The sequence below is a fragment of the Carettochelys insculpta genome, chromosome 1, assembly GCF_033958435.1.
Source record: "Carettochelys insculpta isolate YL-2023 chromosome 1, ASM3395843v1, whole genome shotgun sequence".
Lineage (NCBI taxonomy): Eukaryota > Metazoa > Chordata > Testudines > Carettochelyidae > Carettochelys > Carettochelys insculpta.
The window spans coordinates 173304800-173322354 of record NC_134137.1 but is presented as its reverse complement, the minus strand read 5'-3'; the positions used below and the strand labels follow the sequence as shown (position 1 = coordinate 173322354).

Genomic DNA, 17555 nt, shown 5'->3' with positions numbered 1-17555 from the left:
CTTCACTAAAGCTGGCTATAAACAAGTGTAGATAGTGCTGTAGAACCTCAGTGTTAAAGAATACCTCAGGAACGAAGGTTGTAATTCTGAACTAAACCCTAAGGTGGTTCTTTCAAAAGTTTACAACTGGGCATTGACTTAATGCAGCTTTGAAACTGTGCTCTGAAGAAGAAAAATGCCGCTTGCCCTTTATTTGTTTTAGTAGTTTGTTTAACGCTGCTCAGTACTGTATTTGCTCTTCGGGGAGGGTGCTTTGCTGCTACCTGATTGTGTATGTCTGGTTCCAGATGAGGTGTGTGGCAGACAAGTCAGTTCATGACTCTGGTGTTCGTAACTGTGAGATTGGCCTCACCTGTTACATTGTGAGTTCTTACATTATTGCAGCCACAGGGAAATGGGACCTTTGATCTTTGCTTGCTGGTGTCTTTGTTTTTAATTAAGAGAAAAGTGACTGTGTGTTTTAAAGCAACCTGTTAAGAGAGAAGAAGAGCTGGTTTTCTATCAGGGACTGAGGGTTTTCTGATAGGGTTTTACTTTATATGAGCCTTCTTTAGAAAGCAAATTTGAATCTGCAATTTACAATCCCTTCATTTTTGTTGCTCCACAGCATTTCCTATTAGGCATGATCCTACAACTGCACAGGTCATACATGTAGTTAGCACTGGTTTGCCTGTGACACGCTCACAGAGTTCAGCTCATACATTTTCAACTGCTACTGAAGATTCATCAGCTGCTAAAACCACAGTTGTAGAGAGGGCTCTGTTTCCTACTACTGCAATGCCACGTGCTTCTACTAAGTCTGTGTCGAATGCCAATAGCTCACTGCCTGTCACTATCTTGCCAATCACTAAATCTGTCAATGGGATTTCGATAAAGGATGCAGTGAGAGTGTTTTGCGAGTTTGAGAAGATTGTCGTCACTATTCAGAAGATATTTCTCCAGCAGGAATCTATCCCTGAATCTGCATTCTATCTTGGGATGCCTCAGTGCAACGTGAGCTTCAGCAACGACACCTCCGTGGTGCTGAGGACAGGGTGGAATGAATGTGGAACTGAAATACAAAGTGTAAGTCACCTGTGTAGGTGGAGAAACACCCAACGTATGTACTGGTCACTGTAGGGTTGCAGTGGCAGAGATGGGGAGCAGCTTGTTGTTGTCAGGGTTTTCTGAATGGCAAACAAAGAATTTAATCCCTCTTCCCCAAAGTAGAATCATCTTCACTTGGGGAGAAAGCAGGGGGAAGTAAAGATTGCATTGTCAACACTAAAACCCTCATTTTGCCCACGAGTATCTTACCCACTTTGCTAGCCACATGGGTTCCAAAAGGCCCAAATGGTGTTTCCTCCTGCATTGCTTATGTTAGCATCTCGCTGCCAATACACACATCTGTGGCACATTGAAAATTCAGAGTCGGCATGAAATAAGGCAAATGAAATATGTAAAGGCATAAGTAACCCAAACAAGACTGTGCTGATTGGTCTAGACCCAGCAGTTCTCAGCCTATGGGGTGGACCTGCAAAGGGAGGTATGGGAACATGAGAAGGGAGGCGTGAGCTGTATGCTTTTTTTTTTTTTTTTTTAAAAGAGTTGTGGCTGTCAGCCCCACATAGAGTGGGCTCATGCAGAAGGGTCGTGCACACCTGAAAGGGGTAGATGAAGGAGACTGCCAGAGCCCTGCTACCTCGTCTTGGGCTGTCCTTTCCATCGTCCTCCACCCAGAGGCAGTGGAGCTTCTACTGTCAGACCCAGGGTGGTAGTAGCAGTGCAGAAGTGAGGGTGGCAACGTGGCACTAAATCTGCTGTAGAAAGTGATGAGAGCTATCACTTTTCACATTGCCTCTTCGACTTTTGCACTGCTGCACTGAATATCACTTTTTGCTCTGCCACACTTACTTCTGTGCTGCTGGTGGCACCATGCTGCCTTCAGGCCTGGGCACTTGGGCAGCAGTCGCTGCTCTTCGCTCTGCTTTAGAGCTGGGTGATGGTATAGGTACTGGGCTGTGGGCAGTCATATGTGATGACAGACACAAAGAAGGAGAGCCTGATCAAATAAGTTTGATAACTACTGATCTAGAAAGGGGACAGCGTGGAGAGAAAATCCCAAGTCATACAAAGGGTAAGGATGTTTCATGGACCAGTGACCAACTTGGATTACAAAGAGACCAACAAATTAGTTTCCATTGGCTAGCATCACAATGATGTAGCTCGTAGCGCCTGACCGTTTTTGCTTTCATGGCCAGCTGTATATAGAATTCCTGAGGTATTACTTAAAATTAGCAGAGGTGACCAACTAGTGGGACTCAGCTGTGTTCAGAAACTTGAAGGTTCATAAAGTATCTCTTGCTCCTTTTTCTCTTCCAGAATATAACCAATACTATAGTGAAAACAATACTTCGGAATGATGTCTCCTTTAAGGGAGTTATCCGCCACTTGAAGATTGTCAGTCCAATCCACTGTGTGTTTCAGAATGATCTCTTGACTTCATCCGGTTACGTTCCAGAAGGGTAAATAACTCCATTTCTAAATTCAAATATATGGCACTCTGTGTGTGTGTGTGTGTGTGTGTGTGTGTGTGTGTGTGTGTGTGTGTGTGTGTGTGTGTGCACATGTGCGTGCAGTGGGCGGGCAGGAATGTAGGCTTTTCTCAGGTGTATTCTAGTGACATGTTTGGGAATCAGAAATTCCACTGTGGTAATCCCAGCCTGTGTACCTGGCTTCTTGCATGGTGGTGGGCAAGTCGTATTCCCCATCAGTAAAAGAAATGCAGTGGGGGATTAACAACAGATTGTCTGTACAGTGCTGTGTAAGAGCTGCGCATTATGGCAGTGTTTCCCAAAACGTGGCATGTGTACCACCTGTTGTATGCAAAAGGATTTCAAGGGGTACGTGGCAGAAAATAAATTACTGAAAGTCAGGAGATAAGCACTGGGATAGCACTGGGAGAGGGTGTACACCAATAAGGATGAAGTCCCGAAAGGGGTATGTGAATGTTTTAAGTTTGGGAAACGCTGCATTGTGGCAATGATGATTTAAAACACACACAGTTACTTGATGACCTTTAAAATTATGTAATACAAATTTAGCTCTTGAGGAGCACTTCAGCTTAGAAGCACTGTAGAGTGAGGTCCACTGTTTGTAGATTGGGCAGAGCACAAGAAATGATAGCTCAGACTTCTTCACATTGTCCTGCCAAAGAGCCTCATCCCTTGCTTAGATGGAACGCTTCTCTCTTTCATTCCACCTCCTCCAGGTTGTCACCACATGCTTTCACTTTCTCTCCTGTTCGGCTCCAAAACCATCTTTTCCTCTCACTTTCTACAATAAAACCACTCATCCAGGCCTCAGTCGTCTCTCAGCCTCTTAGCTTTCAGGTTAACCAATTTTTACTGAAAAATTCATGGGTTTTACAACATGTACTATTCAGTTTTTTACCCTACTTCTGCTCTTTCAATATAACTTCTTTTCGTAGGAAAGTACAGTGCAGTGCATGAGACATATGTATAACAATAACACATTAGTCTGTGTGAATCTGCAAAACTGTCTGTTGAAATAAGGCCATTTATTAGTCTAGAACAGGGTTTCCCAAACTTTACATAGTTGGGACCCAGCTTTTGTCAGTACCTGTTTCTGGCTACGTCTACACCAGCCCTTTCTATCTGAAAGGGGCCTGGTAATGAGCGAGGTCAGAAGATGCTAATGAGGTGCTGCCATGAATATGCAGCACCTCATTAGCATAACATCATAATGGCAGCTGTGGCAATTCGAAAGTGTCACTTTCAAATCATGCGCCACCTGTGTAGATGGGGAGGCCTTTCAAAGGGACCCCCCATTCTTTGAAAGCCCCTGATTCCCATTCGGTTTTAGGGAAAAGGGGCTTTCGAAGACCGGGGGGCCCTTTCGAAAGGCCTCTGTTTACGTGGGCAGCATGTGATTCGAAAGCAGCACTTTCAAATTGCTGCGGCTGCCATTGTGCTAATGAGGTGCTGCATATTCATGGCAGTGCCTCATTAGCATATTCTGACCTGACGCATTACCATGCCCCTTTTGAAAAGAAGGGGCTAGTGTAGATGTAGCCTTTGTGGCCCAAAAATAAAAACGCATATAAAAAATGAAAAATGAATAAATTTTCACTGTTTATTATTTATTCACTATAATAAGAGTACATAGTGATAATTGGTATATTTTCTAAGGACCAGTGTTTTTTTCCTGGGACCAGTACTGGGCCGTGGACCACACTTTGGGAAACTCTGGTCTAGAAGATATGCGCAGAAAATAAATAGAGATGCACACAAGCTCTGAAATGCACGTGCATCTGAATGTACCAATGCATCTCACGCCCGCAATGTGCACATTTCAAGCTCTTAGCAGATAACATTTGAAAGATTTGATATGCTAACACAGGGAGGAAATTAAAATCTGTATCGGAACATGTTTCAGACTGCAAGCAAGTAATTGAAAGTTACAACAAAGCAGGAGAAAAAGAGGAAGTTGAGAGTACGTGCTACAAATGATGTGGCCCAATTATTAAATGTAAATACTTGCCGACTGTCGTTCTAAGTCTACAACTGTAAATTGTTTTTTCAAATGAAAAGCTTCATTTGGGGATTGGAGATATATTGTTTTCTTAAAGTTGGAGGGGGCACTGTGGTTTGTGTTCTGTATCAGTTCTGCAGCAAAACATGTTGGTGAATGGAATTCAGAGCATTAATCTACTAATTCTTTCCCCCGTCCTTCAGTTCACCAAAATAAACCCCAATATTTACCCAGAAAAACAATTAATATATTTACACTGATTTTCATGTGTTTTTGTTGTTGTGGCAATAAATACTGATAATTTTCTGGGAATATAAATAAAACAAAGGGCTCCTAGTAATGTTTTGCCTTTATTGCTTCAGCCCACTCCTCTCTGTCCTCCATGATTTCTCCCCCTCACACTCTTGCCATGTACATCAAAAGTGTCCCTCATTTACCGTTCTGACCACATCATTCTCCCTACAAAGTCTCTTCACTGGTTGCCTTTTGTCTTCTGCACCAGGCTTAAGATCCTTGCTCGGAGCTTCAGCAACACACTCTTGTGGCCATGTGTATAAGTGTTGCCATCACAACCTGCACCCACCATGCTGTCTTCTCACACTGCCAATAGCTTCCACCATTTTAGCTTCCAGAGTCTCCTGCAGGGTCTTCCTCCAGAGTCTTTCACATGACGCCACAGGCCTGGAGCAAACAACCATCCTCTCCTAATCCCAGTGATAGGCTGGGCTACAGATTTTAACTTGCTACAGTAGTGGCCATGAGCTAGGGAAAGGGGAATCATATTTGTGACGTGAAAATGCTATAGTCAAGTTTGTGATCTTTAAAAGCAGTTTATTGTCTTTTCAGGGTATATGCCATTTTTCAGGATTTACATGGATCTGGACAATTTATAACAGAGATGCAATTGTTTGTTGGAAACTCTTCAATCCCCAAAAATTTCAGTGTCTCGGCCAGTGATGATATATTGATTGAGGTGGGAATTCAAACAGAGGACAGCAAGCTCAAGGTGGTCCTCACTGAGTGCTGGGCAACTCCAACTAGTAGTTCAGTGGATCCTCTGTCATTTGCTTTTATTAACAACAGGTACAGAACGTGGTAATTAGATGTGACGCATGCATGTGCAAACTGTCTAGCAGTCCCTGAGCTTGAGAAGCCTTCCCATGAGTCCAAGATGGATACTGATACTGTCGCTTTTTAATATACATTACGTAATCGCAGGGAGTCCTTGTTATCTTCAAAGCCAAATGGTTTACTTCATACATTTTCAAAGAGAGTTTGGGAGGGCTCTTGTATTACATCCCCTAATGTATGTAAAGGAGATGTTTGATATACATCTATTCTTTGGTCTCTGGTACTGGAGATGTAAGTGGCTCTGGTTGTTAATAGAGCAAGTGCTTTTGTTGCAGCCATTTGTTTCTGATGCAGCTATTACCAAAGGCCTGCATGCCTTTATGGGCTCTAATGTTCACTTACTGTCATGTGCTCTACATGGGGTGATCCTTGAAGAATACTCTACATCTTGACATGAAGCAGAGTGTGGTGGCCTGACTGAAGAAGAATATGCTACTAGGGCATAAGGCCAGGTCTACACTAGGCAGTGCAGTCGATTTCAGATATACAATTCTAGCTAGGGCAATTGTGTAGATAGAATTGGCGTATCTGAAATTGACTTACCTGACTGTCTTCACTGCGAGAGGTCGACAGAGCATTTCTGCCGTCGACCTCCCTTACACCTTGTGATATTGAGGAGTACAGGGGTCAACTGCCGACCCCAGACAGATCGATTTTGCCCATCTCTACCAGATGTGCAGAATTGAACTCAGGATGATCGACCTTGACCGGGTTGATCTCGGAAGTGTAGATGTGCCCAAAGCTGAAGACTGTAGTTGAACAAGTGAAACTGGAGACCTACCCTGGCTTGCAGAATCTGTGTTACTGTTGATGAGCTTGAGAGAAAAGGAAGAGCTGTATGTGATGCTCCGGGTATGCCTTCATGGGAATAAAAATCCTGCAGCCCTGAGTCTCAGCAACCAATGCAGTTGGTTTGGCCTTGTGGGGCTCAGTCTGAATTACTAAAAAGAGACTTGTGGGGTTGGGCAGAATCCCAGGCTTTGAGAGGCACCTGCATCCTGGACTTTCAGCACTTAGACTCCAGGCCAAGCCCAAATGTCTGCACTGCCATTTTTAGCCCTGCAGCCTGAGTCCTGTGAGCCTGGCAGCTAACTCAGACCAGCCTTGGTCAGGCCATGTGTCATTTACTGCAGTGTAAATGTAAGCCAGGTTCACTTTGCAGAGGTGGCAGTTTGAATGAAAATATTTTGCAGTAACTTAAGCCCATCTGATATGCAAATAGTGTATAAAAATCCTGTTTAATTTCTGAAAAATGGGGTTGCTTTCCCAGCACTCCACCCTTCCAAAAACGAGAATTTGTTCTTATGTGTGGCAGAACCCTCAAATGGTGCCCTGGGCATGACTGGTCTTCAATGTAGTGTGTCAAACTACTGTATCCTGTGTCAGATATTCAGTACCACGTGACACCAACTTCATCTTCTGCCTTCTGTCATCTCCAGATTTCAATTTATTTTTGTTTTTACAACAGTGCTGAGGTTCAAGAGTCTCACTAAATACAGTACTCACCTCTGAATCTGCTAGGTGCTTAGCTACCCAGGCTTTTGTATAATGTGGTGCTCTGTCTTATGGAGAAACCAAATGTAGGGAATATCTGGATAAGGATTTTCAGAACAAGCTTATGAATGGAACTACAAAGTTCCATTACTGAGGAATAGCTTCTATAGCTCTAGTTATTTTGTGGGTCTTCCTATTTCCTTTTAGCTGCCCAGTCCCAGCAGCCTACACCACCATGATTGAAAATGGAAATTCGAGAAAAGCTCAGTTGAAGCTGAAAGTCTTTTCTTTTGTCAGTGACTCTGTGGTTTACCTACACTGCAAAATTCGTATTTGTGTGGAAACCCCTGAAACCACCTGTAGTATGGTAAGAGGCTTGCTCCTTATATTTCTTCTTCTATGTCATGTGTAGCAGACAGTGCTCTACCTGGAAAAGGAAGGGATTGAAAAACTTTCAAAAGGTGACAGTGTCCTCCAAAACTTCTCCTCTACGTTTTCAACTCACAGCCGTGTGAAGTGAGGAAATAACATAGCCACAACTAAGTCCCAATCTTTATTTTCTCCTGCCATTCCCTGTCCTTCAGCTGAAGCATGGAGCATAAATAAAAATGATCTCAAGGCTGGAAAGGTGGCTGGCTCAGTGACTGGTTTGATAGCCATTCACGTCCAGGTTGGTGGTGACTGGAAAAAAAAGCCGGAGCTCTGGGTCCCTTTGAAGTGCTGTGGCAGCACTGCTCCATCACTCCGTGCAGCTATAAAGGGGGATCCAGCACTGTGATCTAACCAGCACTGCCCTAGGCCCTGCCCCTTCCGTCTGGGGCCTCACCCCTTCCAGAAGTGGGGAACTGGCCCTCCACTCCCACCTTGCCCTGGGGGCTCTGGCGGCAGTCGGCCCTGCTGCGGGTGGATGAAGGGTTACAAAGAGCCACTGGGAAACTGGAGAGCAGGACTGGGTCCCAACAGCAGAGCAAACTGCTTTACTGTCAGGTGATTTGTCAGCCTGACTGCGTGTCCCTCCAGGGGAGTGAGGGGGGCCCCCGTCTCCAAGTCACATGCAGACAAGCAGAGCAGCTGCCACATGGCAGGTGGATGGCAGCGGGTGAAGCATTGGCTCTTCCCCCACATGTGCTAGCTGGCTCAGAGAGGAACAGAGCTCTGAAAGGAAAAGGGCAAGTGCCTCATGGAGCCAGGGAAAAATCAAGGTTTGAACTCCACCCTATTCCTGTGCAGCTCCATATGTGGACTGGATAGGAAGGTGTCGCCCAACCCAACGTGGCTTAAGTGAGAACATGAGTTAGGAGACTCAGAGTATCTTTATATCTGCCCTACTTTTTGCCTCCAGAAATACTTGCTCATTTAGAGCTCATCTGAGGCCTGGATTATTGCCAAAGAAATTGGAACTCGCCTATTCTTTCATCTGTTCTTGTCACTCTCCCGTTTTTTGGTAGGTGAGTCTTGGTGCTCTTAAATCTGCAACAGAAAAGAACCGACGATGTGGGGAAGAAACATAGTGGGACAAAGTCAGGACAGTAACATCAGGCACAGTCAGCAGCACAATAACAAATTGGAGCAAAAAATATTACAGTGACTTGGAGCCATGAAATTGCACAATAGCTGCTTGTACTTATACTCTCTCTATCAGTATATGTTGAAATAGCTTCATGGTCTTCTAGGGCTTGTCTACACAGGAAAGTTGTACCTTTTGTAAGCCAACATGTGAGTTTAAATGGGTACAGTTTTACTCTTGTAACAACCCACGTGGATACTCTAACTCTAGAATAATCATGGCTTTTGGGTTTGTTTGTTTCATTTGTGTGACTTTAAAGGTTTCAAACTAGGTTGGAGAGAAAGCCACTGCTAGATTGGCATAAGTGTGTCCACAAGTGGAGTGTGCCAATACAAGTCTAGTGATCTACTTATGCCAGTGTGACTGACCAAACTGTCCCATGTAAACAAGACCTTGCTTACCTCTACTGTCCATTTCCTCCTATTTGTTTATTAAGATCACATATTGCATATTCCTTCAAACTAAACTGCAAACTTTTCAGGAGAGGGATGGTATTATTACGTATAAACACAATGGGGCACTGATCCTGGTTGAGGCCTTCAGGTGACAATATAATACAAATGATGATGATGAACAGTGCTGTTAAGAAAGGATACTGTGGGTCATGTAGTGTGATTTGACCTAGCTTGGTCTGCAACAGGGAGGTAAATCGATTGCAGATACACAATTCTAGCTAAGGCAATTGTGCCGCTAGAATTGACTTATCTGCAGTTGACTTTCCTGGCTGTCTGTATAGAGGGAGGACACCTCCCTTAGTCCTTGTGATAGTGAGGAGTACAGGGGTGAACTGCCAGCCCCAGATAATTTGATTTTGCACATCTCCACCAGGCGTGCAAAATCAAACTCCTGAAGACTGACCCTGACCTGGTTGACCTTTCCAGTAGTGTAGACATACCCTTAGTTTGCAGATACTTCTTATGTGCCCTAAGAGTACCTGGGAAAACTTAGCAGCACTTACACACTATTCCTTAGAGGAAATTCTGGTAGACATTCTCCTTTAGACTTTTTTAATAGATTCAGCACAACACAATTGCTTTGGCCCAAAGGCATGTCCACAGAGGTTTCTTTTCAGTGTTCTGATCTACAGACTAAAAGCTGATGCTTTTTTTTTTCAATATCATTCTCTGATTTTTTTCAAAACAAAAAGCAGTCAAGTAGCACTTTAAAGACTAGCAAAATAATTTATTAGGTGATCTTTTTCAGTGTGTGTTGACAGACAACAAAGGTTAGTGGTGGGAAACAAAAGAGCTATGGTGGTGGGTACTGCCTTCAAGAAATCAGCATACATTCTTTGTTCTTTAGAGGATGTTCGTTACAAGACTCTATATGATAACAATATGTAATGTGTATGAGTGATCAGTGTTCTGTAATTGTTACAGAACTGTCATGGTGTTCGGTCCCTGAAAACTGGTGAAGTTATTGCCACGCATAGAACATCCTGGGGCCCTCTGTGCAGAGCCACTGGTAAGTAATGTGTAAAAAGCTACAAAAACATTACATAAGCTAATTATTTAACAGATCCTGTTTTACTTGTTGAAACTGAAAACTTCCCTGTAAGACATAAGCCCCATTTGCTCAGAGAAGGCAGGGTGGTCAAATGAGCTGGGTAGTAGTTCCTGATATTTTATGGGTTATTCTATGCCTATTTGGGTCATAAACTTGGAGATGGGGGATAGAAATGTTCTGTGCAATTATTTATGCCAGTGAGGAGGTGAAATTAATTGCACAAAGTAGTAGGTATTTAGAATTTTTAATGCCATATGAATCTATTCAAGTCTTATGTTGCAGTCAGCTTTTGTGCTGAGTATTTTGCTCTTACCCCTGCATGCATGCAAGATTGTAACACTTGGTTGGATTTGTAATGTATGGACAGATTGCAGGGAGTCAAAACTTACCCCGTGTTCTCTCTCTGTCAGCTGATGCAAAAAGCGAGAAGGCACCTGGCTTAGGAGTAGGGTGCATCATCCTTATCGTCATTGCTATCTTTGTTTTACTACTGGGAATGGTGTCCATTTTGGTTTTCCAATACCAGCGAAAGACTGGGCGATACAACTTCAAAACCAAGTCTGACAACTATAGCTACCAAGTGTTCTATGATTAAATATTTCTGAGTTATCACATGTAAGTACTGAACCATGTTCGATTCAGTTTAAAACCTCCTATCCCTTCCTAAAATGGAAACCGAAATGCTTACAGATGTGTCTTAAATAACTTGAAACATTTTTTCAGTTTGGTGAGGTGGGCAGTAGTTGTAACCAACAGAAAATTCCTCATCCCATTGCATCTGTGGATCAAGGAGGATATGGAGCTTGCAGCTCCTGCATTCCCTTCGTGTACCAGAGCCAGGATCCAAGTAGGTCCTATGTGGTCATACTGGGGACAGATCTTGCTTCCACTTACCTTCTTGCATGGCCTCATACCATGAGAGCAGAATCTAGCTCTTAGTAAATTTTCATGCCGCCTTTGTAAAGTGCTTGCAACTATTTCTGTCAGAAGTAGATTGTGTGGCAGGGTGGGGCCAGGAGGGGAAAGGCCTGATTAAAAAGCAGGGCTGACAATCAAAGTGGGAGCAGCTGAGGAGTAGGCTGCCCTACATCAATTATCCCACTCAGGGCAAGGGGAGGGTGGTTAAGGAGAGTTTGGAAGGCGAGCAAGGTGAGGGAAGGAGACTGGGAGGAACACCAGAGGCTACAAAAGAGGAGAGGAGCCTCAGCAACTGAGGGGCTGGACTGCCCCAACCCAGAGGACCTGAAGCCCAACCAGAGATTGTGGGGGAACTGGTCAGCCAGAGAAGCCAGACAAAGGAGGGGACTTGCTGCCATGGCTACCACTAGAGGAAGGAGGTACTGGGGAAATTGACTGGGGAAGTGGCCCAGGGAGAAGAGCTGCAAGGGAAGGGCGAAGGGAGTCAGCCCTCACTGGTAGCGGCCATCCAGGGTCCCTGGGCCGGAACCTGGAATGAGTGGGTGGAGACCGGGTTCACCTCAGATCAACCCCTGCCCCAGCAAGGGTAACAGGGTTTGTATGGTGGGGCCAGTGGACTGATCAGAGGACCTGGGGCCCAGGAACAAGACTGACCCTGCCGCAATTGCTGTAAGTTAAATACCATATCTGATGTAATCTTTACCACAGTATTTATAGGCAGGATCAACTTTGTTTCATGATTCTGTGGTTGCAGAATTTGCTTCAGAATCTGCTCCGTGCCACAGAATTATGGTCCAGAGTCTGTTTTCATTGTCTGTTTTTTAATTGACTTTCTAGCCCTTGTGGTTGCAAAGGTAACCTTGAAAATTTGAACTGAAAATAAACAAATGCCTAAATGAGACTACAAAAGCCAGAAACAGTGGTTCTGAGGGGTTTGAATTCCCCCATCATCTCATTCATGGCCTTGAGGACTCCCTGACTGGGCAGGTGCAGAATTTTCAATTTCCCAAGATACCACAGAATTTAGCGTTTTTGCTGCACACTGAATATTTCTCTACTATAAGCCTTAGTTGTGTGTCTTTATTTGAGTGTGTGAGGGTTGGAAATGAAGGGTATTTAATGAGACAATAAATAACTGTCACTAAATTTGGGGGTACTTGTTGCAAAATTTGGGCCTGTTGTTCCACCCTGTTTATAGGACACTTTAACTGTTGCTATCTTGTACAAATAACTGGTTTTCATGATCTAAAACCTCATGTTTGAAAATGTGACTGGCATGTACATAGGGTGTTTTATCCTTGTGATAATTATAAATGCCTTTGTGAATCATTAAAATGGCTGAGATGCTCATGGCATTTCTTAAATACATCACATAGAAAGTAATAGGCATACTGTAGTAAGGCTATCCGCTTACAAAGATTTTAACAGCAACTGGTAGACTTGCTGCTTCCAATCCTTTGCTTTGGAGCCGCTTTGTACTGGTCTGTGGGCAAAGCCAGCCACAGAAAGATACCTCATCAAGGAGGAGGCCTCTGGTTGCCTACCTGTGACTGGATTAGGGTGCAGGCTAGAGGGAGGAAATAGGGTGACTTAACAGTGTGAGTGAACCACCTGGATGGGTTTTGGATAGGTTAATAGTCACCTGTATAGCACAAAGCCCCAAGTATCAGGAATATCCCTGTAAAACTGGGACACCTGGTCACCTCCAGAAGAGAGGAGGCATGGCCTGAGTTTCCCTGTGCACCACATTCTGTGGTTGAGCTTCATCAACTACAGGCCTTCTTTCGTATTTGCACAAAGGCCTCTTTATACTGCTGTGGCCAAGTGTAAAGCGACATGGGTGTAAATGAGATTCAGGTTCTTATTGCATCTATATAAACAGCAAAATATTCTCTGAACAGTGCATTGTCTTATAGCTTCCTTCTGTAAGCTCAGACAACTAAGCAGTTCTTTGCTATTCAGATTAATTTCTTCTGAAAACTGTTGGTCCCACCTCTCCAGCATGATTTCTCTGTTCTTGTCTTTTAGCTGGAACTCGTCTCAACACACAGACGGCAACAGCTTCTCCTTGCACACTGTTTTGCTCTCATTATCACACATGGCACTGAATCCTCAAAGTTCACAAAATGACTATATTCCTCCAGCTCTCTTTTTCACTGTCTGTTTGTCACCAGAACCATCTAATTACAACACACAAACCATGCAGGAGAGCTGCATTTTAAGTGGCTGTAATTGTCTACATGTAGTAGCTTTGCAGGATGTTAGATTGAGTACTCAATTGTGCAAGGCAGCAAATGTCTCAGCTGGATGAACTGAGACCCAAGTCCATACAGTTTACTCCAACAAGGATAATCAATTATTTCTAAAGGAACAGCCCATCTCTCCTCTTATTCACATTTTACAGCAACTATACCATTATTTTCTTTTTTCAAAGTATTTATGAATAGAATTGTCCTTTTCTCTCCCAACTCAACTGCTCTAATTCTAGCGATGTCCAAGACTCTGTTGCTTAAAAACCTCTCTCAGCCACTTACAGGTCAGCTCCTCCATTATTTGCTTCAGTTAGGAAACATCCTTTTTAATATTTGGATCACTGTATTTTCTGCTGTTTGTTATCTTGTGCTCTCCTGCATAGTATGAATCTCTTTACTGCTGCACTGAATGCCACTTCACCCCTTTATTTTCTACGGTGGAGTAGGAAACTTAAAGAAGAAAAAGAGGGAGAGGCTTCAGTCGTCCCTGTATAAGGAGAAAAAAGTACTGGCCCAAGATATTGGATGAGTTTGTTGATAAATTGTGTAAGCAATTGCTTGACCACACTTTAGCTGATTATGAAACATACTCAAGAGACCAACTTGCCAATGTCTTTCAGGGTTATTAATGTTGTACAGGCAAAAGGTCCTATATATGCTATTCCAGTCTCTGAAGAGTAGTTCTGTGCATTCACCTTACATAGAAGGTGCGCTCCCTGCGGGTACATCCCTAAAGCCATCATTTAAAACCCTACGGCTTTGGCCACACTTGGCCAAAACTTTGAAATGACCACGCAAATGGCCATTTCAAAGATTACTAATGAGGCGCTGAACTGAATATTCAGCGCCTCATTAGCATTAGGACGCTTCCAGCCACGGCGCTTCGAAAGCGTCGCTTTGAAACTTGCGCGGCTCGGCTCGGCGCAGCTACACGGGGGTCCTTTTTGAAAGGACCCTGCACGTTTCGGAATCTTCTTGTTCCCCTCCGCTGAGGGGAGGAGAGAAGCAGGATAGTAACTTGTAGCTCATAATGGTGTCAACTCTGCATTTGGATTGATTAAGAAATTTAACTTGTGGAGTGATTTTAGTTAACGGTACTTGTGCCACACGTTTACTTTGAGCATGGTGGACATAATCCTGTCACTTTAAGATTGATGGATGTGATTATAAAGAGGTACTCCCTTTTAAAGAAAAACAGTTAAAATGAGCAGTGAAAATGGACATAAAGCTGAAGAGACGGATGAGCTAAAAGATGATCACCTTTGCACTGACTTACTGGTACTACTTTACACCCTTTGCAGTCCTATTCCTATTCAATAATATGATTTGTATCTTCTGAATCCAATATCTGCTTCATGCAGAGGTTACAGGATGAAAGTCTATGGCCTGTGGTATGCAGAATGATTATAATGCTCCCTTTCTGGCTTAAAAAAAATCTATGGATTCCTTACAGAGTAAGTTATTTCTGCTTTTCACCCATGATGTCTTACACAGCATCACTTCACAAATTACATTTGACATGATTGAATTGTAGGGAGACAAAGTGGACAACGTAATAATGTCTTTTATTAGGCCAACCTCTGTTGATGAGATAGATGAGCTTTTGAGCCACACTGAACTCTTCTTCAGGCCTGAGAAAGTCACTACGAGCAAAATACAAGATAGGACAGATTTTTTAGTATATATAGATAGCACTTATTATAAGGGATCATTCAAGGTAGACAGCAAAGTGGATCCTAATCAAAACAAGGCCTTGGCTGATGAAAAACATTACATCTTCAGTGTTCCATCAACCTTGAACTTTTTGATGGATGTACCACTAACTTTTCATCTTACAGAAGTTGCTTTATTCTTGGTAAATTTGCTCTGAACATCAAGCTGTATTTGCCACATGCACATGGTGAAAGAGGAAACTATTTTAATATTTTTTTTTTATAGTTTGTCATATTTGCACTCTTAACTGCTTTCAAATTACAGGGCCAGAGCTTCAGCTTTTGACTTCTATGGATCTATACTGCCTTACAGCTGTGGGGGAGCTAGCCCACAGTCCAGTGAAGTGAGAACTTGCATGTGATATTTAGCGTCCCTAATGGAAACTATTGTGGTGAACATACACGAATCATATTATGTAGCCTCCATTTTCGTACCTTAATAAATGCAAGATCTAAGCTTACTTCTAGTTTAAATTTTTAATTTACTGACTTGGTCACAAATTAAGACTTTCAAAATGTCCTGAAACAGTGTGTGTTGAATGAATGTGGCAATGTAAGTTGTGTGCAGTGTAATTGTAGACATGTGGGCCCCAGGATATCAAGGATGAGGCAATAATTTTTACTGGATCATCTTCATCCTTGCAGTTTCTCAACAACTACTCACACATCAGTTTACTGAATATCAAGCCAAAATATGTGATATAATGTGAAAGGACATTGCAATTACAAATCTTGACATTCCCAGACTTCTGAAAGGGGAATATCTTCAATACCATGTGAGAGGGGTACACAAATTGTCTTATGTGTAAGGATATTTTTAAGCAGGTCTGTTCACCACAACCTGACTACTTTGATGGTAACCAAATAATATGACTGAACTAGTACATCACCAAGCACAGCAGACATGTCATTTACTGGCTTTCTCAGTGAAGGAGGCAAAATTCACAGAGGCAAAGACAGTGAGGCAGTACTGTGACACTTGGCAGATGTAACCCGAGCTGTGAGGCACTTCATTGCCACTTTCCCTTAGGGTGAGGAAGGCTTGAAGCTGCCAGAAGTCAGCTTCCTGAGTGTACGAGCCACAGGCAGGGGGAGCAAAGGGGACAGTTGCCTCAGGGCTCAGCCATTTAAAAAGTCTGGAGCTCTGGCCCAGAACTGCCCTGGGCCCTTTAACTTGTTGCCAGAGCCGTGTGTGGCAGTCTGGGCAGTGCTAAGGGCTGGCTGGGGGAGGCATGGTGTGGCCTGGGTGGTGGAGCTCAGGACTGGCTGCCCCTAGCCCTGTCTTTTTGGCCTGAGGCCCCGTGCCTTCCAGGGTACCCAGAATGGAGCCCTGTCCCGCCACATTGCCCAGGGCCCAACCCAGTCTGTTGCCAGCCTTGGCCGCAGGCAACACAAGGCCTCCTTTGTAGGCCACTGCAGGCCCTGCTCTCTCTCTCTGCAGGTAGCAATGGGCACACTTCAACCTTGAGCCCTTCCAGCCTCTCTGTAAAATGCCCAGCGCTGGCCCACTGAACAGCCGCAGTAAGTATTCACAGATGTTCTGCTCCTGGAAGAGCAGTGCAGCCCAGCTGATAGATTTCACTGCTTTGCTTAACAGACAGAACTTGCATTGGTCTTAAATGTGTGTAAGTGTATTTAACGTACCACAGAGATCCAATCAATATCAAGTATAACTATTGGAAACAAATGGTTACATATAAAATAAAACCATCCCATGCATTGTAGAACCCTCACTTAGCTAACTAGGCACTTTCATGCTTTGTAGGGTCTTCACAGCTGGGCCTAGCTGTGATCCCACCTTCATCAGATGAAACGTCCTGACCACTTGTGCCCTAGGTAAATGCTCCTGGGTGTCTATTGTGCAATCCTATGCATATCCAAACAACCCTGGGCTCTTTGTTCATAAACTGGACACCCTCCTGCTGATTGCTCCTCCTTTTAGATTTTGGCATCTCTTGTAGATTTCACAGTCTTCATTATCTTGTGGCTCAGTAGTCAAATACCCTCCTGTTGTTAAAAGGAGAGTACACGCACTGGTCAGACAGGGAGATACATGTCTGTTACCTGCTGCCTGAAAAAAACCTGTCTGCACTACATCACTTCTCATTACCTGCCTGAGCTCCAAAGGCTTTGAGAACATAATATTCAGTATAAATCTATAACTTGTAAAATATTACCCACACATCTATTTTGCAGTGGTTATGAACAACCACTAGTCTCATGACTCTCAGTAGAGACCCCACAAATCACCCTTTGGAAAACTACTAGGCCCATATAGGACTCAGGACACCCCTGTAAAGCCACATGCATCTGCTCTGCCAGTTGACACCAAGAATTTCCCTCTTTCATATGTGGATTATCTACGGTGAAGCAGGTTCAATAATGGCCTTGCATTGTGGTCTGGCAGTAGGTGTTTCCCTGAATGAGTGGACACATCAGTCA

At 43.7% G+C, this 17555-nt stretch overlaps 1 protein-coding gene across 1 annotated transcript in view; it reads left to right on the top strand.

Moving 5' to 3' along the window:
- Positions 1 to 15557, top strand: part of UMODL1 (uromodulin like 1) — a 77383-nt gene extending 61826 nt beyond the window's left edge. Inside the window, exons 17-23 of the mRNA XM_074988861.1 lie at positions 608 to 1065; positions 2362 to 2504; positions 5380 to 5616; positions 7366 to 7525; positions 10105 to 10189; positions 10642 to 10846; positions 13178 to 15557. Coding sequence (XP_074844962.1) covers positions 608 to 1065; positions 2362 to 2504; positions 5380 to 5616; positions 7366 to 7525; positions 10105 to 10189; positions 10642 to 10826 — 1268 coding nt within the window. The 3' untranslated portion in view covers positions 10827 to 10846; positions 13178 to 15557. The remainder of the gene's footprint in view (positions 1 to 607; positions 1066 to 2361; positions 2505 to 5379; positions 5617 to 7365; positions 7526 to 10104; positions 10190 to 10641; positions 10847 to 13177) is intronic.
- Positions 15558 to 17555: the final 1998 nt, after the last annotated feature.